Here is a 27,454-nt window from a genome sequence, read left to right as displayed (position 1 = left end):
TGTTATAACCCGGGGGGAGGGGTGAGAGTGCGTTATAGCCCCGGGGGGAGGGGGAGGGAGTGTTATAACCCGGGGGGAGGGGGTGAGTGAGTGTTATAACCCGGGGGAGGGGTGAGAGAGTGTTAAAACCCGGGGGAAGGGGTGAGAGAGTGTTATAACCTGGGGGGAGGGGTGAGTGAGTGTTATAACTCGGGGGGAGGGGGGAGAGAGTGTTATAACGCGGGAGAGGGGTGAGAGAGTGTTATAACCCGGGGGGAGGGGTGAGAGAGTGTTATAACCCGGGGGGAGGGGTGAGAGAGTGTTATAACTCGGGGGGAGGGGTGAGAGAGCGTTATAACCCGGGGGGAGGGGGGAGAGAGCGTTATAACCCGGGGGGAGGGGGGAGAGAGTGTTATAACCCGGGGGGAGGGGGGAGAGAGTGTTATAACCCGGGGGGAGGGGTGAGAGAGTGTTATAACCCGGGGGGAGGGGTGAGAGAGTGTTATAACCCGGGGGGAGGGGGGAGAGAGTGTTATAACCCGGGGGGAGGGGTGAGAGAGTGTGATAACCCGGGGGGAGGGGTGAGTGAGTGTTATAACCCGGGGGGAGGGGGGGAGAGAGTGTTACAACCCGGGGGGAGGGGGGAGTGAGTGTTATAACCCGGGGGGAGGGGGGAGAGAGTGTTATAACCCGGGGGAAGGGGTGAGAGAGTGTTATAACCTGGGGGGAGGGGGGAGTGAGTGTTATAACCCGGGGGGAGGGGTGAGAGAGTGTTATAACCCGGGGGGAGGGGTGAGAGAGTGTTATAACCTGGGGGGAGGGGTGAGAGTGCGTTTTCACCCCGGGGGGAGTGAGTGTTATAACCCGGGGGGAGGGGTGAGAGAGTGTTATAACCCGGGGGGAGGGTGAGAGAGTGTTATAACCCGGGGGGAGGGGTGCGTGAGTGTTATAACCCGGGGGGAGGGAGTGTTTTAACCCGGGGGAGGGGGGAGTGAGTGTTATTACCCGGGGGGACGGGGGAGAGAGTGTTATAACCCGGGGGGAGGGGGGAGAGAGTGTTATAACCCGGGGGAGGGGTGAGAGAGTGTTATAACCCGGGGGGAGGGGTGAGAGAGTGTTATAACCCGGGGGGAGGGGGGAGAGGGGAGAGTGTGTTATAACCCGGGGGGAGGGGTGAGTGCGTGTTATAACCCAGGGGGAGGGGGGAGAGAGTGTTATAACCCGGGGGGAGGGGTGAGAGAGTGTTATAACCCGGGGGAGGAGTGAGAGTGTGTTATAACCCTGGGGGGAGGGGTGAGAGAGTGTTATAACCCGGGGGGAGGGGGGAGAGAGTGTTATAACCCGGGGGGAGGGGAGAGAGAGTGTTATAACCCGGGGGGAGGGGGGAGAGAGTGTTATAACCAGGGGGGAGGGGTGAGTGAGTGTTATAACCCGGGGGGAGGGGGGAGAGAGCGTTATAACCCGGGGGGAGGGGTGAGAGAGTGTTATAACCCGGGGGGAGGGGGGAGTGAGTGTTATACCCCGGGGGGAGGGGGTGAGAGAGTGTTATAACCCGGGGGGAGGGGGTGAGTGAGTGTTATAAGCCGGGGGAGGGGTGAGAGAGTGTTTTCACCCGGGGGGAGGGGTGAGAGAGTGTTATAACCCAGGGGGAGGGGTGAGAGAGTGTTATAACCCGGGTGGAGGGGTGAGTGAGTGTTATAACCCGGGGGGAGGGGTGAGAGAGTGTTATAACCCGGGGGGAGGGGGGAGAGAGTGTTATAACCCGGGGGGAGGGGTGAGTGAGTGTTATAACCCGGGGGGAGGGGTGAGAGAGTGTTATAACCCGGGGGGAGGGGTGAGTGAGTGTTATAACCCGGGGGGAGGGGCGAGAGAGTGTTATAACCCGGGGGGAGGGGTGAGTGAGTGTTATAACCTGGGGGGAGGGGGGAGAGAGTGTGATAACCCGGGGGGAGGGGTGAGTGAGTGTTATAACCCGGGGGGAGGGGTGAGAGAGTGTTGTAACCCGGGGGGAGGGGTGAGAGAGTGTTATAACCCGGGGGGAGGGGGGAGAGAGTGTTATAACCCGGGAGGAGGGGTGAGTGAGTGTTATAACCCGGGGGGAGGGGGGAGAGAGTGTTGTAACCCGGGGGGAGGGGGGAGTGAGTGTTATAACCCGGGGGGAGGGGGGAGAGAGAGTGTTATAACCCGGGAGGAGGGGTGAGTGAGTGTTATAACCCGGGGGGAGGGGTGAGAGAGTGTTATAACCCAGGGGGAGGGGGGAGAGAGTGTTGTAACCCGGGGGGAGGGGGGAGTGAGTGTTATAACCCGGGGGAGGGGGGAGAGAGTGTTATAACCCGGGGGGAGGGGTGAGAGAGTGTTATAACCCGGGGGGAGGGGGGAGAGAGTGTTATAACCCGGGGGGAGGGGGGAGAGAGTGTTATAACCCGGGGGGAGGGGTGAGTGAGTGTTATAACCCGGGGGAGGGGGGAGAGAGTGTTATAACCCGGGGGGAGGGGTGAGTGAGTGTTTTAACCCGGGGGAGGGGGGAGAGAGTGTTTTAACCCGGGGGGAGGGGGTGAGTGAGTGTTATAACCCGGGGGGAGGGGGTGAGTGAGTGTTTTAACCCGGGGGAGGGGGGAGAGAGTGTTATAACCCGGGGGGAGGGGTGAGAGAGTGTTATAACCCGGGGGGAGGGGTGAGAGAGTGTTATAACCCGGGGGGAGGGGGTGAGTGAGTGTTATAACCCGGGGGGAGGGGTGAGAGAGTGTTATAACCCGGGGGGAGGGGTGAGAGAGTGTTATAACCCGGGGGGAGGGGTGAGTGAGTGTTATAACCCGGGGGGAGGGGTGAGAGAGTGTTATAACCCGGGGGGAGGGGTGAGAGAGTGTTATAACCCGGGGGGAGGGGTGAGAGAGTGTTATAACCCGGGGGGAGGGGGGGAGAGAGTGTTATAACCCGGGGGGAGGGGTGAGTGAGTGTTATAACCCGGGGGGAGGGGTGAGAGAGTGTTATAACCCGGGGGGAGGGGTGAGAGAGTGTTACAACCCGGGGGGAGGGGGGAGAGAGTGTTATAACCCGGGGGGAGGGGTGAGAGAGTGTTATAACCCGGGGGGAGGGGTGAGAGAGTGTTGTAACCCGGGGGGAGGGGGGAGAGAGTGTTATAACCCGGGGGAGGGGTGAGTGAGTGTTATAACCCGGGGGGAGGGGTGAGAGAGTGTTGTAACCCGGGGGGAGGGGTGAGAGAGTGTTATAACCCGGGGGGAGGGGTGAGAGAGTGTTATAACCCGGGGGGACGGGGGAGAGAGTGTTTTCACCCGGGGGGAGGGGGGAGTGAGTGTTATAACCCGGGGGGAGGGGTGAGAGAGTGTTGTAACCCGGGGGGAGGGGGGAGAGAGCGTTATAACCCGGGGGGAGGGGTGAGAGAGTGTTATAACCCGGGGGGGGAGGGGTGAGAGAGTGTTGTAACCCGGGGGAGGGGTGAGAGAGTGTTGTAACCCGGGGGAGGGGGGAGAGAGTGTTATAACCCGGGGGGAGGGGGGAGAGAGTGTTATAACCCGGGGGGAGGGGTGAGTGAGTGTTATAACCCGGGGGGAGGGGTGAGAGTGTGTTATAACCCCGGGGGGAGGGGTGAGAGAGTGTTATACCCCGGGGGGAGGGGTGAGAGAGTGTTATAACCCGGGGGGAGGGGGGGAGAGAGTGTTATAACCCGGGGGGAGGGGGGGAGAGAGTGTTATAACCCGGGGGGAGGGGGGAGAGAGTGTTATAACCCGGGGGGAGGGGTGAGTGAGTGTTATAACCCGGGGGGGAGGGGTGAGAGAGTGTTATAACCCGGGGGGAGGGGGGAGAGAGTGTTATAACCCGGGGGGAGGGGTGAGAGAGTGTTATAACCCGGGGGGAGGGGTGAGAGAGTGTTATAACCCGGGGGGAGGGGTGAGAGAGTGTTATAACCCGGGGGAGGGGTGAGAGAGTGTTATAACCCGGGGGGAGGGGTGAGAGAGTGTTATAACCCGGGGGGAGGGGTGAGTGAGTGTTATAACCCGGGGGGAGGTGTGAGTGAGTGTTATAACCCAGGGGGAGGGGGGAGAGAGTGTTATAACCCGGGGGGAGGGGTGAGTGAGTGTTATAACCCGGGGGGAGGGGTGAGTGAGTGTTATAACCCGGGGGGAGGGGGTGAGAGAGTGTTATAACCCGGGGGAGGGGTGAGTGAGTGTTGTAACCCGGGGGGAGGGGTGAGTGAGTGTTATAACCCAGGGGGAGGGGTGAGTGAGTGTTATAACCCGGGGGGACGGGGGAGAGAGTGTTATAACCCGGGGGGAGGGGTGAGTGAGTGTTATAATGCGGGGGGAGGGGTGAGTGAGTGTTATAACCCGGGGGGAGGGGTGAGAGAGTGTTATAACCCAGGGGGAGGGGTGAGTGAGTGTTATAACCCGGGGGGAGGGGTGAGTGAGTGTTATAACCCGGGGGGAGGGGTGAGTGAGTGTTATAACCCGGGGGGAGGGGGGGAGTGAGTGTTATAACCCGGGGGGAGGGGTGAGTGAGTGTTATAACCCGGGGGGAGGGGGTGAGTGAGTGTTATAACCCGGGGGGAGAGAGTGTTATAACCCGGGGGGAGGGGTGAGAGAGTGTTATAACCCGGGGGGAGGGGGTGAGTGAGTGTTATAACCTGGGGGGAGGGGTGAGTGAGTGTTATAACCCGGGGGGAGGGTGAGAGAGTGTTATAACCCGGGGGGAGGGGGGAGAGAGTGTTATAACCCGGGGGGAGGGGTGAGAGAGTGTTATAACCCGGGGGGAGGGGTGAGTGAGTGTTATAACCTGGGGGGAGGGGTGAGTGAGTGTTATAACCCGGGGGGAGGGGTGAGAGAGTGTTATAACCCGGGGGGATGGGGGAGAGTGTGTTATAACCCGGGGGGAGGGGTGAGTGAGTGTTATAACCCAGGGGGAGGGGGGAGAGAGTGTTATAACCCAGGGGGAGGGGGGAGAGAGTGTTATAACCCGGGGGGAGGGGGGAGAGAGTGTTATAACCCGGGGGGAGGGTGAGTGAGTGTTTATAACCCGGGGGGAGGGGTGAGTGAGTGTTATAACCCGGGGGGAGGGGTGAGAGAGTGTTATAACCCGGGGGGAGGGGTGAGAGTGTTATAACCCGGGGGGAGGGGGGAGTGAGTGTTATAACCCGGGGGGAGGGGGGGAGAGTGCGTTATAACCCGGGGGGAGGGGTGAGTGAGTGTTTTCACCCGGGGAGAGGGGTGAGTGAGTGTTATAACCCGGGGGGAGGGGTGAGTGAGTGTTATAACCCGGGGGGAGGGGTGAGTGAGTGTTATAACCCGGGGGGAGGGGTGAGTGAGTGTTATAACCCAGGGGGAGGGGAGAGAGAGTGTTATAACCCGGGGGGAGGGGTGAGTGAGTGTTCTAACCTGGGGGGAGGGGTGAGTGAGTGCTATAACCCGGGGGGAGGGGTGAGTGAGTGTTATAACCCGGGGGGAGGGGTGAGAGAGTGTTATAACCTGGGGGGAGGGGTGAGAGTGTTATAACCCAGGGGGGAGGGGGTGAGAGAGTGTTATAACCCGGGGGGAGGGGGGAGTGAGTGTTATAACCCGGGGGGAGGGGTGAGTGAGTGTTATGACCCGGGGGGAGGGGTGAGTGAGTGTTATAACCCGGGGGGAGAGAGTGTTATAACCCGGGGGGAGGGGTGAGAGAGTGTTATAACCTGGGGGGAGGGGTGAGTGAGTGTTTATAACCCGGGGGGAGAGAGTGTTATAACCCGGGGGGAGGGGTGAGAGAGTGTTATAACCTGGGGGGAGGGGTGAGTGAGTGTTATAACCCGGGGGGAGAGAGTGTTATAACCCGGGGGGAGGGGGGGAGAGAGTGTTATAACCCGGGGGGAGGGGGGGAGAGAGTGTTATACCTGGGGGGAGGGGTGAGTGAGTGTTATAACCTGGGGGGAGGGTTGAGTGAGTGTTATAACCCGGGGGGAGGGGTGAGAGAGTGTTTTCACCCGGGGGGAGGGGGGGAGAGAGAGTGTTATAACCCGGGGGGAGGGGTGAGAGAGTGTTATAACCCTGGGGAGGGGGGGAGAGAGTGTTATAACCCGGGGGGAGGGGTGAGAGAGTGTTATAACCCGGTGGGGAGGGGGGAGAGAGTGTTATAACCCGGGGGAGGGGTGAGAGAGTGTTATAACCCGGGGGGAGGGGTGAGAGTGTTATAACCCGGGGGGTGGGGGGAGGGGTGAGTGAGTGTTATAACCCGGGGGGAGGGGGGAGAGAGTGTTATAACCCGGGGGGAGGGGGTGAGTGAGTGTTATAACCCGGGGGGAGGGGGGGAGAGAGTGTTATAACCCGGGGGGAGGGGGGAGTGAGTGTTATAACCCAGGGGGAGGGGTGAGTGAGTGTTATAACCCGGGGGGAGAGAGTGTTATAACCCGGGGGAGGGGTGAGTGAGTGTTATAACCCGGGGGGAGAGAGTGTTATAACCCGGGGGGAGGGGTGAGTGAGTGTTATAACCCGGGGGGAGAGAGTGTTATAACCCGGGGGGAGGGGGGAGAGAGTGTTATAACCCGGGGTGAGGGGTGAGAGAGTGTTATAACCCGGGGGGAGGGGGGGAGAGAGTGTTATAACCCGGGGGGAGGGGGGAGTGAGTGTTATAACCCAGGGGGAGGGGTGAGTGAGTGTTATAACCCGGGGGGAGAGAGTGTTATAACCCGGGGGGAGGGGTGAGTGAGTGTTATAACCCGGGGGGAGAGAGTGTTATAACCCGGGGGGAGGGGTGAGTGAGTGTTATAACCCGGGGGAGAGAGAGTGTTATAACCCGGGGGGAGGGGGCAGAGAGTGTTATAACCCGGGGCGAGGGGTGAGAGAGTGTTATAACCCGGGGGGAGGGGATTGAGTATTACATGTGGTGCTCACTGGTCTAACATCTCTGTGTGTCTCTGTCTGTGTGTCTCTCTGTCGCGCTACGCGCCTCTCGCGCCTCTCTCTCTCTCTCTGCGCCCCTCTCTGTCTCTCTGCGCCCCTCTCTCTCTCCCTCTCTCTGATTCCCAGACCCCAGCCCGGGTCTGGAGATGCTGAAGATCTTCGTGCCGCCGATCCAGCTGATGGCACTCGCTGTGTGGTCCGTCATGGCCAAGCGTGACTTCATATGTTACAGCAGGGTGGTGGAGTTCCTGGAGGTGGTGAACGGACGCGTGCCAGATCTAGTGGCCTACCGGCACTTCGCCAAGCTGGTGCTGGGACTGAAAGCCAAGGTTAGAGCAGAGCGTGTGTCGGTCTGTTTGTCGTGGGTTGGCTCCGTCGGCCTGGGTGTGTGTGAGGTTAGAGGAAAACACTGAACACGTTGGTGTGATGTTACTCCCTCGGGTAATTTAACCGTATATGCTTATTTTAAATGTGCCAATATCTCCACTTTTGTGTGTTATTTGTGCCCCTCTCTTTCCCTGTCTGTCTGTCTCTCTTTTTCCCAGCTCTACCTCACTACCAACTTTCGTGCCCTCCCCACTGTCGCTGATTTGTCAGACTGCTTGTCCGACATCCAATCCTGGATGACCAGAAATTTCCTCCAACTAAATATTGGGAAGACTGAAGTCATTGTCTTCAGTGCCCACCACAAACTCTGTTCCCTAGCCGCTGACTCCACCCTACTCTCTGGCAACTGTCTGAGGCTGAATCACAGTGTTCGCAACCTTGGTGTTATATTTGACCCTGAAATGAGCTTCCGGCCACATATCCGCAGCATAACAAAGACCGCCTACTTCCACCTCCGTAACATCGCCCGTCTCCGCCCCTGCCTCAGCTCATCCGCTGCTGAAACCCTCATCCTTGCCTTTGTTACCTCTAGACTTGACTATTCCAACGCACTCCTGGCTGGCCTCCCACATTCTACCCTCCATACACCTGAGCTCATCCAAAACTCGGCTGCCTGTGTCCTAACTCGCACCAAGTCCCGTTCGCCCATCTCCCCTGTGCTCGCTGACCTACATTGGCTCTCGGTTAAGCAACGTCTCGATTTTAAAATTCTCATCCTTGTTTTCAAATCCCTCCGTGGCCTCGCCCCCCCCCCCCCCCCCCCACTAGCTCTGTAACCTCCTCCAGCCCAACAACCCCCCGATGGCATAGTGGTTAGCACTGTTGCCTCACAGCGCCAGGGACCCGGGTTCGAATCCGGCCTCGGGTGACTGTCTGTGTGGAGTTTGCACATTCTCCCCGTGTTTGCGTGGGTTTCCTCCGGGTGCTCCGGTTTCCTCCCACAGTCCAAAGATGTGCGGGTTAGGTTGATTGGCCATGATAAAAATTGGCCCTTAGTGTTAGGGGGGGATTAAATACGCGGGGTTACGGGGATAGGGCTTGGGTGGGATGGCTGTCGGTGTAGGGACCAGGTGCTAGGGTTTGGATGATCAGCCATGATCTCGTTGAATGGCGGAGCAGGCTCGAAGGGCCGAATGGCCTACTCCTGCTCCTATCTTCTATGTTTCTATGTTTCTCTGAGATCTCTGCGCTCCTCCAATTCTGGCCTCCTGCGCATCCCCGATTTTAATCGCTCCACCATTGGCAGCCGTGCCTTCAGCTGCCAAAGCCCTAAACTCTGGAATTCCCTCCCTAAACCTCTCCGCCTCTCTACATCTCTCTCCTGCTTTAAGACATTCCTTAAAACATACCTCTTTGACTGAGCTTTTGATCACTTGGCCTAATATCTCCTTCTGTGGCTCGGTATCAAGTTTTGTTTGATAATTGCTCCTGTGAAGCGCCTTGGGACGTTTTACTACATTGAAGGCGCTGTATAAATGCAAGTTCTTTTTGTACATCAAGGGAGAGTGAACTGTTGACGTTGGAGATGAGATAGGACTGGGGAAGGGGCTCGGCACTGAGGGCCGTGGGGGAGGGGCTCGGCACTGAGGGCCGTGGGGGAGGGGCTCGGTACTGAGGGCCGTGGGGGAGGGGCTCGGTACCGAGGGCACTGGGGAAGGGGCTCGGTACTGAGGGCCGTGGGGGAGGGGCTCGGTACTGAGGGCCGTGGGGGAGGGGCTCGGTACTGAGGGCCGTGGGGGAGGGGCTCGGTACTGAGGGCCGTGGGGGAGGGGCTCGGTACTGAGCGCCGTGGGGGACGGGCTCGGTACTGAGGGCAGTGGGGGAGGGGCTCGGTACTGAGGGCAGTGGGGGAGGGGCTCGGTACTGAGGGCCGTGGGGAAGGGGCTCGGTACTGAGGGCAGTGGGGGAGGGGCTCGGACTGAGGGCAGTGGGGGAGGGGCTCGGTACTGAGGGCCGTGGGGGAGGGGCTTGGTACTGAGGGCCGTGGGGGAGGGGCTCGGTACTGAGGGCAGTGGGGGAGGGGCTCGGTACTGAGGGATGCGGGGAGGGGCTCGGTACTGAGGGCAGTGGGGGAGGGGCTCGGTACTGAGGGCAGTGGGGGAGGGGCTCGGTGCTGAGAGCAGTGGGGGAGGGGCTCGGTACTGAGGGCAGTGGGGGAGGGGCTCGGTGCTGACGGATGCGGGGGAGGGGCTCGGTACTGAGGGCAGTGGGGGAGGGGCTCGGTACTGAGGGCATTGGGGGAGGGGCTCGGTACTGAGGGCAGTGGGGGAGGGGTTCGGTACTGAGGGCATTGGGGGAGGGGCTCGGTACTGAGGGCAGTGGGGGAGGGGCTCGGTGCTGACGGATGCGGGGGAGGGGCTCGGTACTGAGCAGTGGGGAAGGGGCTCGGTACTGAGGGCTGTGGGGGAGGGGCTCGGTACTGAGGGCCGTGGGGGAGGGGCTCGGTACTGAGGGCATTGGGGGAGGGGCTCGGTACTGAGGGCAGTGGGGGAGGGGCTCGGTGCTGACGGATGCGGGGGAGGGGCTCGGTACTGAGCAGTGGGGAAGGGGCTCGGTACTGAGGGCTGTGGGGGAGGGGCTCGGTACTGAGGGCCGTGGGGGAGGGGCTCGGTACTGAGGGCCGTGGGGGAGGGGCTCGGTACTGAGGGCAGTGGGGGAGGGGCTCGGTACTGAGGGCCGTGGGGGAGGGGCTCGGTACTGAGGGCCGTGGGGGAGGGGCTCGGTACTGAGGGCAGTGGGGGAGGGGCTCGGTACTGAGGGCAGTGGGGGAGGGGCTCGGTACTGAGGGCAGTGGGGGAGGGGCTCGGTACTGAGGGCAGTGGGGGAGGGGCTCGGTACTGAGGGCAGTGGGGGAGGGGCTCGGTGCTGAGGGCACCGGGGGAGGGGCTCGGTACTGAGGGCTGCGGGGGAGGGGCTCGGTACTGAGGGCAGTGGGGGAAGGGCTCGGTACTGAGCGCCGTGGGGGAGGGGCTCGGTACTGAGCGCCGTGGGGGAGGGGCTCGGTACTGAGCGCCGTGGGGGAGGGGCTCGGTACTGAGGGCAGTGGGGGAGAGGCTCGGTACTTAGGGCCGTGGGGGAGGGGCTCGGTACTGAGGGCTGTGGGGGTGGGGCTCGGTACTGAGGGCAGTGGGGAAGGGGCTCGGTACTGAGGGGAGTGGGGGAGGGGCTCGGTACTGAGGGCAGTGGGGGAGGGGCTCGGTGCTGACGGATGCGGGGGAGGGGCTCGGTACTGAGAGCAGTGGGGAAGGGGCTCGGTACTGAGGGCATTGGGGGAGGGGCTCGGTACTGAGGGCCGTGGGGGAGGGGCTGGGTGCTGTCGGATGCGGCGGAGGGGCTCGGTACTGAGGGCAGTGGGGGAGGGGCTCGGTACTGAGGGCAGTGGGGGAGGGGCTCGGTGCTGACGGATGCGGGGGAGGGGCTCGGTCCTGAGAGCAGTGGGGATGGGGCTCGGTACTGAGGGCAGTGGGGGAGGGCCTCGGTACTGAGGGCAGTGGGGGAGGGGGCTCGGTACTGAGGGCCGTGGGGGAGGGGCTCGGTACTGAGGGCCGTGGGGAAGGGGCTCGGTTCTGAGGGCAGTGGGGGAGGGGCTCGGTACTGAGGGCAGTGGGGGAGGGGCTCGGTCCTGACGGATGCGGGGGAGGGGCTTGGTACTGAGGGCAGTGGGGGAGGGGCTCGGTACTGAGGGCCGTGGGGAAGGGGCTCGGTACTGAGGGCAGTGGGGGAGGGGCTCGGTACTGAGGGCAGTGGGGGAGGGGCTCGGTGCTGACAGATGCGGGGGAGGGGCTCGGTACTGAGGGCAGTGGGGGAGGGGCTCGGTACTGAGGGCAGTGGGGGAGGGGCTCGGTACTGAGGGCCGTGGGGGAGGGGCTCGGTACTGAGGGCAGTGGGGGAGGGGCTCGGTACTGAGGGCAGTGGGGGAGGGGCTCGGTACTGAGGGCAGTGGGGGAGGGGCTCGGTACTGAGGGCCGTGGGGGAGGGGCTCGGTACTGAGGGCCGTGGGGGAGGGGCTCGGTACTGAGGGCAGTGGCGGAGGGGCTCGGTACTGAGGGCAGTGGGGGAGGGGCTCGGTACTGAGGGCCGTGGGGGAGGGGCTCGGTACTGAGGGCCGTGGGGGAGGGGCTCGGTACTGAGGGCAGTGGGGAAGGGGCTCGGTACTGAGGGCCGTGGGGGAGGGGCTCGGTACTGAGGGCCGTGCGGGAGGGGCTCGGTACTGAGGGCAGTGGGGGAGGGGCTCGGTGCTGACGGATGCGGCGGGAGGGGCTCGGTACTGGAATGACACTCTCACTCTCTCTCCCCCTTTGAAGATTATTCTGGAGATGTTCCTACAGGATTCTCCAACTGGTGACATCCAATCTACGTTGGACCATTTCTTCCCGGAGGGCGTTTCTGCTCACACGATGGCGGTGAGTCGTACGATGGCGTGCTTTCGTTGCGGTGCCGACTTCCTTTGCTCCTTCAATTTGTTTTTTAAAACCCATCGTCAATCCCCTGAACGACGTTGCGAGTCACACTGTTTATTTTCTCCTGAAGCAGTGACCGACTCCCGCTGGTGTAGAAATGGGTATTCCTCCCCGGGGGATGGCTGACCGGCGAGTGACCGGTGGGACGGACGTTCTGCACTCGCACTCTCTGTCGGTCTCGCCTCTGAGTCAGAAGGTCGTGGGTTCAAGTCCCCACTCCAGAGACTCGAGTCCCATAATCCTGGACCGACACTCCCGGTGCCAGTACTGAGGGAGCTCAGCACTGTTGGAGGTGCCGTCTTTCGGGTGAGACGTTAAAGTCGGTCCCCATCTGCCCTCTCGGGTGGATGTAAAAGATCCCACGGCCACTATTGGAGGAAGAGCAGGAGGGATTTCTCCCCGGTGTCCTGGGATCAATATTTAGCACTTAAAAGAACAGATGATCTGGTCGTTATCGCATTGCTGTTTGTGGGATCTTGCTGTGCTCTAATTGGCTACCGCGGTTTCCCACATTACAACAGTGACTGCGCTCCAAAAATAGCATTTCATCGGCGGCGGAGCGCTTTGGGACGTCCTGAGGTGGCGCAAGGCACTGTAGAAATGCAAGCCTCTTTCTTGATCTTCCACAGATGTCCCGAGACTCGCAGAAAGTCTGTCAGATCCGGCAGCAGTTTCGGGAGCTGGTGCTCCACCTTCTGATCGATCCTCATTTCCGGGCCTCCTTCCTGCAGGTAAAATAAATTGGGTGGCGTGGGCGGGGGTGGCGGAAATAATCGTTAGCGGGCCCGAACTTTGCGTGAGAAGAGATTGCTCCTCGATTTGATGTTGGATTTTGCCTCCGTCTATCCTTCCCTCCCTCCCTCCCTCAGCGTCAGACGTGGCTCAGACAGCAGCACTCACCTCTGAGTCAGAAGGGGGCGTAGGTTCAATTCCAGACTTGACTATTCCAGTGCTCTCCTGGCCGGCCTCCCATTTTCCACCCTCCGTCAATTTGAACTCATCCAAAACTCGGCTGCCCGTGTCTAAGTCGCAGTCGCACCAAGTCCTGTTCGCCCATCGCCCTGTGCTCACTGACCTACATTGGCTCCCGGTTAAGCAGCTCCTCGGTTTCAACATTCTCATCCTTGTTTTCAAATCCCTCCGTGGCCTATCTCATAGAAACAGAAAATTAGGAGCAGGAGTAGGCCATTCGGCCCTTCGAGCCTGCTCCGCCATTCAATATGATCGTGGCTGATCCTCTATCTCAATACCATATTCCTGCTCTCTCCCCATACCCCTTGATGCCTTTTGTGTCTAGAAATCTATCTATCTCCTTCTTAAATATATTCAGTGACTTGGCCTCCACAGCCTTCTGTGGTAGAGAATTCCACAGGTTCACCGCCCTCTGAGTGAAGAAATTTCTCCTCATCTCAGTCCTAAATGTCCTACCCCCGTATCGCGAGACTGTGACCCCTCGTTCTAGACCCCCCCCCCCCCCCAAGCCAGGGGAAACATCCTCCCTGCATCCAGTCTGTCTAGCCCGGTCAGAATTTTATACGTTTCAATGAGTTCCCCTCTCATTCTTCTAAACTCTAGTGAATTCAGGCCTAGTCGATCCAATCTCTCCTCATAGGAGGAGAGATTTGGTCTCCTCTCGCCCTCCAATTCTGGCCTCTTGTCCATCCCTGATTTTAATCACTCCACCATTAGCGGCCGTGCCTTCAGCTGCCTGGGCCTCAAGCTCTAGAATTCCCTCCCTAAACCTCTCCGCCTCTCGTATCCTCCTTTAAGACGCTCCTTGAATTTTACCTCTTTGACCAAGCTTTTGGTCACCTGTCCTAATATTTTCTTGTGTGGCTCAGTGTTAAATTTTGTTTGATAAAGCCTTGGGACATTTTACTACGTTAAAAGCGCTATATAAACACGTTGTTGAATCCCACTCCAGAGACTCGAGACCCGTAATCCAGGGCCGACACTCCCGGTGCCAGTACTGAGGGAGCGCTGCACTGTCGGAGGTGCCGTCTTTTGGGTGGACATAAAAGATCCCACGGCCACTATTGGAAGAAGAGCAGGGGGGGAGTTCTCCCCGGTGTCCCGGGGCCAATATTAATCCTTCAACCGACATCACTAAAACACAGATCATCTGGTCAGTATCACATGGCTGTGGGATTTTGCTGTGTGCAACTTGTTGCCGTGGTGTCTACATAACAACACTTCGATAAAGTACTTAATTGGCTGTAGAGCACTTTGGGATGTCCTGAGGCGATGTTGGGCGCTGTAGCAGGGCAAGGCTGGCGTGACGGGAGTGCTTTCTTTCACAGGAGGAGGTGCAGGAGCATTACGGCGAGGAATTTTTGGATGTGCTTCAGAAGCTGCTGTGGGAGTACCTGCAACGCCTGGAGGGGACCCTGCCCAGAGTGCGATTCGACCAGGTGTGTGGGCCACTCTGTGGGCAGGATACATGGGCATGGGGGAACCTGGTTAAGGACACGGGCTGGGGGTTATAGATGCTAAGCGTGCAGTGTGTGTTGGTGGCTGCTAGTGGTTGTATCCTGACCGTGGGTTAATTACGATGCTTATAGGGTGTGAGTCATAGACATAGCTGGTGGGTGCGGCTTATATGGATGGGTGCAAGCTTATATGGATGGGTGCAGGGGTCACGTGGCTGGGTGCGGGGGGTCACCTGTTACATAGATTGGGTATATATATGGAAGGTGACTTGAGTTATATATACACTGGGGGTGTGCGGTAGGGGGCTACAATATGTACTGAGCCCCCCCGCCGCCTCCCATGAGAGTCGTGTCTCTGCCATCCTGCATAGGACGCAGTGCCTGTCCTTTTGCCCCTCACGGCTGCCCTTTTACGCCTTCTCATTCTCTCCATCTTAGTTACGTGAAGCGGCCCAGGCTGCCGATCCCCGCCAAGAGCAGTTCCTGATCGGGTGCCTGAAGGAGCTGGATCCTCAGTCCCTGCAGTTACTGGGTCTGAATCTGGGGACGTCTCACCCCCAGGGCCAAGGTAGGTGCCCGGGAGGGACCTGGCATTGAACGTTCGATGTCTTCCGTACTCTGACTCCAATCTTAGATCTCAGCATATGTGCACTGAGTTTCAGGTCTTCCCGGTTCACGATCTGTGTCGCGCTGTTTTTTTTTTTTTTGTGTGCCAGAGTGAGCCCTTTAGTGCTGTGTGTTAACTTCTGCCTCCTCAACTGGCAGTCTCAACCGTGGCTCAGTGGGTCTCCCTTGGAAGGTCGCGGGTTCGAGTCCCCACTCCAGAGACTCGAGCCTCATAATCCAGGGCCGACACTCCCCGGTGCCAGGACTGAGGGAAGCGCTGCACTGTCGGAGATGCCGTCTTTCAGATGAGACGTTAAACTGAGGGCCCCGTCTGCCCTCTCTCGGGTGGATGTTAAACGTTCCCGTGGCCACTATTGGAAGAGGAGCAGGGGGAGCTCTCCCCGGTGTCCTGGGGCCCAATATTTATCAAGCAACGGACATAATTAAAAACAGTTGATCTGGTCATTTATCACATCGCTGCTTGTGGGGTCTTGCTGTGTGTAAATTGGCTGCTGCATTTCCTACATTACAACAGTGACTACACTTCACAAATAAAGTACCTCATTGGTTGTAAGGTGTTTTGGGACATCTTGAGGTCATGAAAGGCACTGTAGAAACACAAGTTCTTTCTTTTCAACTTGAGCATTGCCACAGGAGATTTACTAGTGTGTGTCTATTCTCTGTATTGTTTGTGTATTTGTGTTTACGTGTGTCCCTATATGAGTGCCATATATATGTTGTGACGAGCACTGTTGTCACACTTCAAATTGTCAGCTGACCTGCACCCTGAAATTTACAAGCAGTTGCAATTGCTCTCTGACTGACCTCAGCCGTGTGTAACGAAGGCCTGGATTTAGGGGGACATGGCGGGGGGAGGTGGGTTATCGTGGTTTGTGGGTGGGTGGGTAGTTTGGTTGGGGGGGGTGCTTAGGGGAGTGGGGGCGACACCGGGTGGACCATTATCGAGGGGGGATTGGGTGGGGGGGCAGTGGGGGGGGGGGTTTCTATGGCCATGTTGTCTCACTCCTGCTCCTTTTCTCCAAGTGGTCCTCGACTTTTCGTCAGAAGCGGAGACTGTCGGCAACTTCTGGGACGACGGGTGCCAGGCCTTCCCGATGGCCTGGAGAAGCCCCGGCCCGCGAGGAATTGCAGCAAGCCTGCGTGTGCCTGGACAGCCGCCTCGGGTGCAGGAAGGGCGAGGTGAGGGCTCGGGACGGGGCGCCACCCCTGCGGGCCCCATTTTGTTTGCCTCGGAGAAGTGGGCGACAAGCGGCCGGGAATCAGCGGACGGGGACCCGGAGCGGCGAAGCGGCCGACCTTCCCCCGACAGGGTGGAGACACGAAGCAGGAAGCGCCGCGGCGTCCTGGGCGGTAAGACGCCCGACCGCTCGCAGGCGCGCTCCGACCTGAGGGATGTGGAGCACCGGCACTTTCCGGTGGTCCTGGTTGAAGCACTGAGCGGCAGGCGGGAGGTTGAGGGGTCACCGGCGCGGGACAGCGCCCGCGGGAGAGACGGTCGGACGGCAGCAAGGAAGAGGTCGGCATCGGGTGCGAGGACGGCGTTGGGGAACGGCGATCTCCGCGAGGACTCCAGCTCCGACCTGGAGCTACCCTGCCCGTGGAAGCTGACGCGACTCGAGCGGAAGGTCAGGACCAGGGGTCACGGGCGCCAGGGCATCCCGGAACCAAGGCGCGGTGCCCGGTCGCCGTGGGAAAGAACGAGTCCGTCCGTCTCGCCATCTCATTGCTGGAGGCTGCGCCGCAGAACCAAGGAGAAAGAGTGAGTTTGGGGGGGCGGGGGGTCGTGACCTTTCACCTCTGTTCTATAGAAGGTTCGCAAGATTCATTTTTTTGAATCTGCCTTGTCGGTGCCGCACTGAGCAGGCTGGGATTGAGTTAGCTCTGCCCCTTCCCCCGCTTGCACGTAACCTCCCGTCAGAGTTCATCGCTGAGTCGTCCGATATAGTCCTCTTGTCCTGAACTCTGCCGTACATAGAGCGCCGTCGCGCGTTATTGGTGCCTGGGAGTTAGAGGGGGGAAAAGAGAAGCCTCTTGTATGAGCTTGAACGCGCTGAGCGCTCCGGAGCCGCGGGGTGAATCTGGCAGGCACTTTCAAATCGGCAAACTCCTCTGGCTGAGCAATTAAACTCTTGAGTGACCCTGGGCTGCATTTAATTCTGGCGATCAACCTCTCGGCTCAGAGGGTCGCGTCCCCACTTTGCAGCAGAGCCACACGAGGTGCATTACACAGTCTAACACTCCCGCCACAACAAGGTCAGGTCCTCTGACTTCCATCGGGCAACAGTGCAGGGGGATCTGACAATAGCTTATCAAAAGCGGCATGTTCAGCTCGCGCAGACACCACACGCCGTTACAGATACAAAACAATCTTCACATCGTCTGGTACTTCTGAGCCAGAAACCAACCAGCACATTGCAATCTGTGACGCTCTCTTTGCAGTCGGATGATGCACCTTTTACATCGAACTTACAGCACAGAAACAGGCCATTCAGCCCAACAAGTCTGTGCCAGCGGTGTTCAGGCTCCACACCAGCCTCCTCCCACCCCTCTTCATCTCATCCAATCAACATATCCTTCTATTCCTTTCTCCCTCGGGTGTTTATCTCGCTTCCCCTTAAATGCATCTGTGCTATTCGCCTCCTTGTGGTAGCGAGTTCCACATTCTCACCACTCTCTGGGAAACAAAGTTTCTCCTGAATTCCTTATTGGATTTATTAGTGACTATTTTATATTTATGGCCACTAGTGTTGGAGTCCTCTACAAGTGGAACTCTATTTTATATTTATGGCCACTAGTGTTGGAGTCCTCTACAAGTGGAACTCTATTTTATATTTATGGCCACTAGTGTTGGAGTCCTCTACAAGTGGAACTCTATCAGACCCCCCCCCTCAGCCTTCTCTTTTCTAGAGAATAGAGCCCCAGCCCGTTCAGACAATCCTGATGGTTACAACAGTTTTATTATTGTTAGCTGGGCTCCCGAGTTTAGTGAATGCCATTCTCTGCTCTAACTATTGTGTCCGCCCCCGAGCGCTTCCTCTGCTAAATATCTACAAGTTTACCCTGCTGATTTTCAAGTTGCTGAATTCGCTGGTTCAGTTTGTTAGGGCTTTAATTTCCCCTTCGCCGTGTGAGTTCACGTCCTTTGATAGTTGCGTGCTAAAGAGATAGCGGCCCGGGTTCCAGCTTCCACATGAGGCGCTGACACTCTCCCAGCCCTCGTCACCTCGCTCCGGGTTCGGCCCTCAACCACCGCCGCCCCCCCAGTGTGCCCATCACTCTCCTGCTGGCCTGGCCCGGCCTGGTACCCGAAGCCACACACAGTAAGCTGAGCAGCAGCCCGCGGGAGTGTTAGCATCGCGCGCCGAGGGGAGGCCGGTGCTTCGGACGCAGCCTCGATGTGGACACCAGGCGGGGGGCGCGGTTTATGGGTCCAGGGTTTCAGTGCCCGTGTCGCGAACAACGGTGGAAAATTGCCAACAGCAGCATTTTCGTCCCCTTCCGACTTTTTCCATTCTGGACACTTCCGCCGTCTGTCTTACAGCCTGTTGTACGTATTTATTTACTCATTCCGGTTTCCTCACCGGTGCAGGAATGCGGCAGAATTGGGATTGGCTTGTCCCGCCCGCAGGCGCCTGGACGTAGCAGGGCCGCGCGACAGGCTGCGGACCGAACACGAAGGTAACACACCAAGAAACACCCAAGCTCTCTTTAGGGGCTGGAATACTACAACAACAACAACTTGCATTTATATAACGTAGTAAAACGTCCCAAGGCACTTCACAGGAGCGTTATCGAAAACAGATTTGACACGGAGCCACATAAGGAGATGATAGGGCAGATGACCAAAAGTTTGGTCAGAGATAGGTTTTAAGGAGCGTCTTAAAGGAGGAGCGAGAGGTGGAGAGGTTGAGGGAGGGAATTCCCGAGCTTGGGGCCCAGGCAGCAGAAGGCACGGCCGCCAATGGTGGAGTGATTAAAATCAGGGGATGTGCAAGAGGGCAGAATTAGAGGAGCGCAGATATCTCGGTGGTGTGGGGTGGGGGGGGGGGGGGGGGGTTGTGGGGCTGAAGGAGATTACAGAGATAGGGAGGGGCGAGACCCTGGAGGGATTTGAAAACAAGAATGAGACTTTTGAAATCGAGGCGTTGCTTAACCGGGAGCCAGTGTCGGTCAGCGAGCACCGGGGAGATGGGACTTGGTGCGAGTTAGGACACAAGCAGCTGAGTTTTGGATGACCTCAAGTTTACGGAGGGGTGGAGTTATGCTTCAGTTTTACAGAGCTCTGGTCAGACCCCATCTGGTGAACTGTTCAGTTCTGGGCACTGATCCTCAGGAAGGATAGATTGGCCTTGGAGGGGGAGCAGCGCAGATTCACCAGAATGATCCCGGAGCTAAAGGGTTAAATTACAAGGACAGGTTTAATCGACTCGGTATTCCCTCGAGTGTAGAAGATTAAGGGGTGATCTAATGGAGGTGTTTAAGATGATGTAAAGGAGTAGGAAGCATTTCTTCACACAAAGGGTAGTGGAAACCTGGAAAACTCTTCCCCCAAAAAGCTGGTGAGGCTCGGGGTGGGGGGCAACTGAAAATTTCAAAACTGAGATTGATAGATTTTTGAAATAACAACAGAAAACGCTGGCAACACTCAGCAGGCCCAGGCAGCATCCGTGGAGAGAGAAACAGAGTTAACGTTTCAGGTCTGGGACCCTTCGTCAGAACGAGAAAAAGTTCGGGATGTAACAGGATGTAGCAAGTGCAGAGGCAGGGAGAGGGGTGGAGGAACTAAAGGGACGGTCTGTGCTAGGATTGAAGGCAGGAGAGGTTAAATGTTGCAAATGGGGATGGCAGAATCATCAACAGCTGCCGCCTGAAAAAATGGGGGCAGAGGTTATGGTTTCCTAAATTACTACGCTTCAAAAAAGAAGTGCTTGATTGGCTGTTAAGCGCTTTGGGATGTCCTGAGGTGGTGAAAGGTGCAGTATAAACACCAGTTCTTTCTTTAATCTTGCCCTTGTTTCTCTCTCTCTCTCGCTCAGCGATCTCCCTCCTGATCTCAGGGCCGAGACCACACAGCGCGGAGCCGATAGACGTCATCTCGGACTCTGAGGACGAGAGCCACGACCCACTGACCTTCGGCCTCGGCGGGAAGGTGAGCGACGGGTGCCGGGTTCAACCCCCCCCCCCCCCTTCCCGGCCCCAGGAATCGCTGGACTTTGAGACCCTGTCCCCCTTAGCGTTCCCTCCGGGGTCATGTTAATTTAAGGGGAGGGGTGGCTCCAGCCCCTTCCGGCTCCTGCACATCGCCGACCAGCTGGTATACAGCTCCCCCCTCGGATCAGGCTCCCCGTTCTGCAGCGTTCGAGCCCAAACCCACAGTGGCTGCATCCGTGTCAGCTGTACGTAGGCCTATCTTCGGTCTGAGCTGATCCCAGCGGGAGGTGGGGGGTGGCTACAATTGGCCTCAGTTCCCCTGGGTTAAGGTGGGGGGGCAGGGAGAAATCCGGATTCCTCTGGATCACTATCCAGTGACTGCAGCTGGGAGCCCCCATGTATGTGTATAAAGTGATGCCTACTGCGGTCGAATATGCCGCTAACAGTCACTGTCTGAGTTCGTTACCAAAAACAGCTTTTCTTCAATTCATTCTCGGGGATGTGGGCGTCGCTGGCAAGGCCCGTGGCATTTATTGCCCATCTCCTAGTTGCACCTTGAGAAGGTGGTGGTGAGCCGCCGCCTTGAACCGCTGCAGTCCCGTGTGGCGAAGGTGCTCCCACAGTGCTGTCGGTTTTGATGGGACGGAGTGCCTCGCTCGGCCACCTCCGAGGGGTGTGGAAGTTGCCGTCCAGTGACCCCCCCCCCCCCCACCACTGAGATGCTAATGGTAAGCGTTGACCAAGCTGTCTGATGACACAGGTTCACTGACCCTTGACCCCCGCTCTTCCTTTCCCAGGGGCCTCTGCAGCTGTACCATAGAACCAAGCACGACACCTTCATCCCGACCCTGGTCCAGCACCTCCGACCGCTCGCCATGCACCCCTGCTACGTAGCCCTGGAGAGGATGGCGGTGAGTTCTCCTGTATATAAAAAAGGGGGCTGTCGTACGGGAACAGCTCGAGTTACGAGGCGGGTTTTGAACGCAAGGGAGAGAGGGAAGAAGTTTCCTCCTATTATGTCCGTGTATAATTGAGACACGGACTGCAGGAGTTGATTATAACAAGTCTTTACTGAATGGAGACAACCTGGAAACTGAAACTACAGAAGCCTGCTAGGGCCTTTTATACAGGGGTGGTCACTGCCGGTACTGCAGTCTGAGACCAGTTATTCCCTTAAAGGTACATACACAACAATTCCTCCCCTTATGGTTAACCATTACATAACATTCATTTAACAACTAAATAATAACTAATTACAATTACGGTTGCTAGATACATTGGTTGAAGTTAAGCAATTATAAGTTCAGTCTTTGAGGAGGCTTCCTGATTCTGTCTGGATAACGCCTCTTTGGGATATCAGGTTCTTCTGGCAAGGTTGAGTCGGGATCAATGTCGTTGTTTGGTTCGTCTGCTTCCAATATCACCGATTCTGCGGTAGATGCAATTGGTACTTCGGTTTCATCGCCAGGTGTATCAGATCGTGGTGTGGAGTTGCCGTTTTCCAGTGACTCTAGAATCTGGTCAGCATGGCCTCTTACAATGCTCTCTCCAACGTCCACGGTATACATGAGAGGTCCTTGCCGTGTACAGATCGTTCCTGGCTGCCATTTCTCTGTGCGGTAGTCCCGGGCCAAAACTGGTTGACCTATCTTAAAACTCCTGGTCGGCCTTTCATTCATATTCTGAAACTGCCTGTTCTCCACATCTCTTCTGACGTTTGGCTTAACCAAATCCAAGCGGCATCATGGCTGGAGTTTGGTTGGTAACCGCATGTGTCGCATTCCGATAGGCAAACAAGAAGTTATCCACCTTGTGTTGTAGGGGTATATCTTCATTACACATTGCCTTGATAGCCTTCTTGAATGTTTGAACAAACCTCTCGGCCAATCCATTAGTGGCTGGATGATATGGGGCGGATGTGTAATGCTTAACACCATTGTTCTTTAAGAACCTCCGGAACTCTTCAGACACAAACTGTGGTCCATTGTCAGAGCAAATCTGTTCAGGCAGCCCATTCCTGGCGAATATGGTTCATAAGACTGTGATAGTTTTTTCTGTGGTGGTTGAGGACATTTTTATTACCTCTGGCCACTTTGAATGTGCATCCACCGCAATTAAAAACATCGAGTCCATAAAGGGACCAGCAAAATCAATGTGCACCCTTTGCCATGGAGATGAGGGCCACTCCCATGGATGTAGAGGGGCTTGTGGTGGGGCGTTTTGGACCTTCTGGCATCCTGTACAGCTCTTGGTCATCTCTTTGATTTCTCTATCGATTCCCGGCCACCACACAAACGCTCTGGCTAAGTTCTTCATTTTTACCCCTCCCAGATGACCCTCATGAAGCTCATTGAGCACTCTATCCTTCAATTTGGGTGGAATTACTACTCTGGATCCACACATCAAGGTTCCTCTGCACACTGACAGCTGTTCTCTTCTCGGCGAGAATGCTGGCAGCAGTGGTTCGCCATGTGCTGGCCATCCCTTCACCGTTAAATCATAGACCCAGGAAAGTGTCGGGTCATTTCGTGTTTCCTTTTCTATGTTTGCATTCGTCACAGGGAGACATTCGACTATAGTCGAGTGGAATAACTCCACTGGATCCACTGCCAGTTCTTCTTCCACCGTCGGCAACGGTAGGCACGACAATCCATCAGCATTCCCATGCTGTTTAGTTCCTTTGTACTCGGTCATATTGGTGTGCCCCTAGGAAAAGGGACCACCTCTGTAGCCGTTGTGCCGTCATTATCGGTACGCCCTTCTGAGGGTTGAAAATGGAGACGAGAGGTTGATGATCAGTTAGTAGAGTAAATTTCTGACCGTGCAGGTAGTGATTGAACTTCTTCACCCCCCACACCAGGCTGAGGGTCTCTCTGTCAATCTGGGCGTAGTTACGCTCGGCTGACGTTAACGAGCGTGACGCAAAAGCTATCGGCCTCTCTGAACCATCAAGGAATTTGTGACAGTACCGCCCCAACACCGTAGGGAGACGCATCACACGCCAGTCTTATCGATAGTGATGGGTTGTAGTGAGCCAATACTTCTCTTGAAGTGATTAGGTCCTTACTCTTCTGAAAGGCCCGCTTACATTCATCGCTCCATTTCCATGCTACTCCCGTTCGTAGTAGGGCGTTCAGTGGATGCAGAAATGTGGACAAATTCGGCAAAAACTTATGGTAGTAATTCACCAATCCGAGGAATGACCTCAGTTGCGACACATTTTCAGGCGCTGGAGCCTTAACTACCGCTTCAATTTTGTCAGGGGACTTATGCAACCCCTCTTCATGAATCACGTGGCCACAATACGATATCTGTTTCTTAAAAAACTTGCACTTAGGGCGATTGGCTCGTAGCCCATGTTCACGTAGTCTAGTGAGCACCTGCTCTAGGTTGGCAAGGTGTTCACCGTCATCTTCACCTGTCACTAGGATGTCGTCCAAGTAACACTGAGTCCCCAGAATCCCTTGCAGGACTTGTTCCATCGCTCTTTGCCATATCGCCGGAGCTGATGCTACTCCGAATACCAGTCGATTATACTGGTAAAGACCTTTGTGAGTGTTTATCGTGAGATACTTCCTAGAGGATTCTTCAACCTCCATCTGCAAATATGCTTGTGCTAGGTCAATTTTTGTAAAACGCTTCCCTCCAGATAGTGAGGCGAAGATATCTTCTATCCTTGGAAGAGGATATTGTACTGTGTGAAGGACTGGGTTCACCGTCACCTTGAAGTCCCCACAGATGCGAACCTTCCTTGGCTCCTCAGACTTATTGTTTACTGTTTTCTTCATGACAGGAACGATGGGTGTCGCCCACTCGCTCCAGTCTACCTTAGATAACACGCCTGCCTTCTCCAGATTCTCCAGCTCTGCCTCGACGGCTGGGCGAATTGCATATGGTACCGGTCTTGCTTTGAAAAACTTGGGAATTGCATTCTCCTCTATTTTTATCGAGGCGGTTACGCTTTTAAGAGTGCCCAGTTCTCGTTGAAATACCTCTTTGGCGTCAGCTAAGATTGTTGACAATCGTCCAGGAGTGACGTCGTCATCCTTTTTACCAGCCACCGTCAGTGCCTGAATGGAGTGCCAGTCTAAACTTATCTTTCTGATCCATTCACGTCCCAATAACGGTGGTCCACCATCTTGCAGAATGTAGAGATACAATTTCCGTATTTTCTTGCCGTTGTATTCGACAGGCACCCTTATTTTTCCTCTGGGGTATACTTTTTGCCCCGTATACGTCCTCAAGACAATGGATGTCTCTCTCAAGGGTATGTGTGAGAATAGCCACTCGTAGTCTCGTCGATTCATGACGGTTAGAGCTGATCCTGTATCCAATTCCATTTTGACTTGGGACCCTGCTATCGTGAGGGTGACCCAAATGGTTCGGTGATCCTCTTTTGCGATTACGTTGTGAAGTTTGAGACAGCTTAGTCTCTTGTTCCCGGATTCACTATCGCTCATCTGGTCTTCGGAACTACTGTCCGTCATCTTTTGTACTTTCCTGTACGGTTCCTTAGTAGCCTTTTTGTTGTCGTTGGTCTTCTTCCCAGACCTGCAAACTCGTGCAATGTGTCCCATCTTTCCGCATTGCCTGCATATTTTGTCCTTGGACCAGCAGTCCTTCTGGTCATGGTTTGTTCTGCCGCAGCAATAACATTTTGCAAATCCCCGCGTCATTTCGTGGGTGCCGTATTCCTGTGGCTTTTGTTGTATTTCCGTAGCTCCCCTTGCTGCTGCTTCGTACGATACTGCCACGCTGAAAAGCCTTATCTAGCGTCAGCTCTTTCTCTGAGAGTAACCTCTTCTGGGTTCCTTCACTCAGGAGTCCACAGACAAATTTGTCCCGTAAGGTATCTGCCAGTCCTGCTCTGAACTGGCAGTGCTTTGATAGCTTGCGTAGTTCCGTAAGGTAATCAGCATTGCTCTCATTTTTATGCTGATTTCTCCTGTGGAATTTAAATCTTTCTGCTATCAGCAGCGGTGTAGGATTTAGGTGTTCCTGTAGGATAGCAACAATTTCGTTAAAACTCTTCGCCTTCGGTTTGGCTGGAGTAATCCGGTCCCGCAATAGGCCGTACGTTCTTGCGCCCATTAAATTTAGCAATACCGATGCCTTTTTCTCATCGGCTATTTCATTTGCCTCGCAATATACCTCGACTCTTTCCACATACGTGGTCCAGTCTTCTATTGCATTATCGAAGGCAGTGATAGCGCCAGTCTTTGGCATCTTGAAAATCTAAGATGGCGCCTCCCGCGCTTTGCCTTCGTCCCTGATGGATCAAAATGGCGCCTCCCGCGCTTTTCCTTCCCCGCAGAGTTAAGATGGCGCTTCCCGCTGTTGCCGCTGCTGCCAACGCTGTTGCTGGCGATTATATTTATTTTACTATCCTGTAATGGCGACGTCCTATGGTCTTCGCGCCTCCCCGATCGCTGCTGCCAACGCTGCTCTCCGCGGTATTTTTATTTTTCTATCGCGCTTCAATATTTGCTCCGTTAATTGAAGAACCGTTCCCGTCGTGGAGCGGACCCTCTGGGACACTTCCCTCCCTGTTCTTAGGTCCGAACGCTGCCCGGCTGCGAAGCACCGGCTGCGCCCTGTGTGCTCCACCCTCTCTCTCTCTCTTCGCTTCCCGACTCGCTGCCCGGCCCCGTTGCAGAGCCACCCGATCGAGCTCTAGCCCGCCGCAGCCCAGGAAGGATAAGTGCACTACCTGCCACCAGCCCGATTAGCTGGGAAACCACAGACTGGAGACCAAGCCTGGCTCTCGACAGTCTCTCCTGCACTTTTCAATTCGATGATTTGGAGGGCGGTTGCCCACGGTCGACGCCCGTTTCTCGAGTTTCTTTGGATTATTTTTTTTTCTTCTGGCTTCGACCTTCAATAACGTCGTCTGAGGTGCTGCCGAGTTGCAGGTAAGTTCGTTTCTTACTCGTCGCCAGTATTATGCCCGTGTAAAATTGAGACACGGACTGCAGGAGTTGATTATAACAAGTCTTTACTGAATGGAGACAACCTGGAAACTGAAACTACAGAAGCCTGCTAGGGCCTTTTGTACAGGGGTGGTCACTGCCGGTACTGCAGTCTGAGACCAGTTATTCCCTTAAAGGTACATACACACCTCCGATCTTTGTTTCAATGTGTGTTTAGTTTTGGTGTCAGCTGTGGCTCAGTCGGTCTTGCTCTCACCTCTGAGTCAGAAGGTCGTGGGTTCGCGCCGCACTCCAGAGACTCGAGTGCCATAATCCGGGGCCGACACTCCCGGTGCCCGTACTGAGGGAGCGCTGAACTGTCGGAGGTGCCGTCTTTTGGACGAGACGTTAAACTGAGGGCCCTGCCTGCCCTCTCGGGTGGACGAGAAAGATCCCGTGGCCACTCTTTCTTCTTGGGCAGTCCCTCGGAACCGAGGATGACTTGCTCCCACACTAAAAATGAGTTCACAGGTGACTGATGAGTCCAATGCGGGATCTACAGTCTCTGTCACAGGTGGGGCAGACGATGGTTGAAGGGGTGGGTGGGTGGGGTGCTTGGGTTGATGTGCGCTCCTTGCGCTGCCTGCGCTTGGCTTCCACTTGCTCCCGGCGAAGAGACTCGAGGTGTTTGGCGCCTTCCCGGATGCTTCTCCTCCACTTTGTGCGGTCTTGGGCCAGGGATTCCCAGGTGTCGGTGGGGATGTTACACTTTTTCAAGCAGGTTTTGAGGGTGTCCTTGAAGCGTTTCCTCTGCCCACCTGGGGCTCTCTTGCCGTGTCGGAGCTCCGAGTAGAGCGCTTGTTTTGGGAGTCTCGTATTGGGCATGCGGACAATGTGACCCGTCCATTGGAGCTGATGGAGCGTGGTCAAAGCTTCGATGCTGGGGATGTTGGCCTGAGTGAGAACACTGACATTGGTGCGCCTATCCTGCCAATGGATTTGCAGGATCTTGCGGAGGTAGCATTGGTGGTACCTCTCCAGTGCTTTGAGGTGCCTGCTGTACATGGTCCATGTCTCTGAGGCATACAACAGGGTGGGTATTGTTAAGTCTGTGGGTTGTATTATAAATAATCACAGACTCCACTGTTAACAAAATAAAACACGTCTTTACTATTCAGAGGCTCGGGCGATTCTGCCCTAGTTAACGTATCACAACCCTTATATACTGGTGTGGTCACTATCGGTATTACAGTATACATGAGCCAACAAATAGTGCCACACCGAAAGTAGTGCTCTTAAAGGCGAACGGTTACATTCTATAGTTCCCTTAAAGGTAAACGGTTACATACACAACACTCCTCCCTTTTTAGCTTATTACTTACAGAATCCCCTTTAAACATACAATCTTCAACTTCATATAACAGTTTACAGATATACTCTCGATGGAGTCAACGTCATATAACAGTTTACATGTTTAGTCTCTGTGGAGGTTTCCGGATCCTCTCTGGATAACGCCGAAGTGGTGTCGTCATTCCTAGCGGCCCAGTAGGGGTGCCTGGCAAAATCGATTCAGCTGGAACAACAATGTCAGGTTCATCTGAATCCAATGTTACTAGATCAGCAGT

At 56.3% G+C, this 27,454-nt stretch overlaps 1 protein-coding gene across 1 annotated transcript in view; it reads left to right on the top strand.

Moving 5' to 3' along the window:
• Nucleotides 1-27,454, top strand: part of LOC147119540 (uncharacterized) — a 65,820-nt gene that overhangs the window by 22,801 nt on the left and 15,565 nt on the right. Inside the window, exons 2-10 of the mRNA XM_085985112.1 lie at nt 6,993-7,195; nt 11,558-11,656; nt 12,343-12,444; nt 14,014-14,124; nt 14,581-14,710; nt 15,793-16,528; nt 18,359-18,447; nt 19,806-19,918; nt 20,718-20,831. Of these exons, the coding sequence (XP_085841238.1) occupies nt 6,993-7,195; nt 11,558-11,656; nt 12,343-12,444; nt 14,014-14,124; nt 14,581-14,710; nt 15,793-16,528; nt 18,359-18,447; nt 19,806-19,918; nt 20,718-20,831 (1,697 nt within the window). The remainder of the gene's footprint in view (nt 1-6,992; nt 7,196-11,557; nt 11,657-12,342; nt 12,445-14,013; nt 14,125-14,580; nt 14,711-15,792; nt 16,529-18,358; nt 18,448-19,805; nt 19,919-20,717; nt 20,832-27,454) is intronic.

This window comes from Somniosus microcephalus, chromosome 4, assembly GCF_052327205.1.
Source record: "Somniosus microcephalus isolate GS21.2 chromosome 4, FLI_Smic_1.0, whole genome shotgun sequence".
NCBI classification, from domain to species: domain Eukaryota; kingdom Metazoa; phylum Chordata; class Chondrichthyes; order Squaliformes; family Somniosidae; genus Somniosus; species Somniosus microcephalus.
This window is presented reverse-complemented; position numbering and strand designations above follow the sequence as displayed.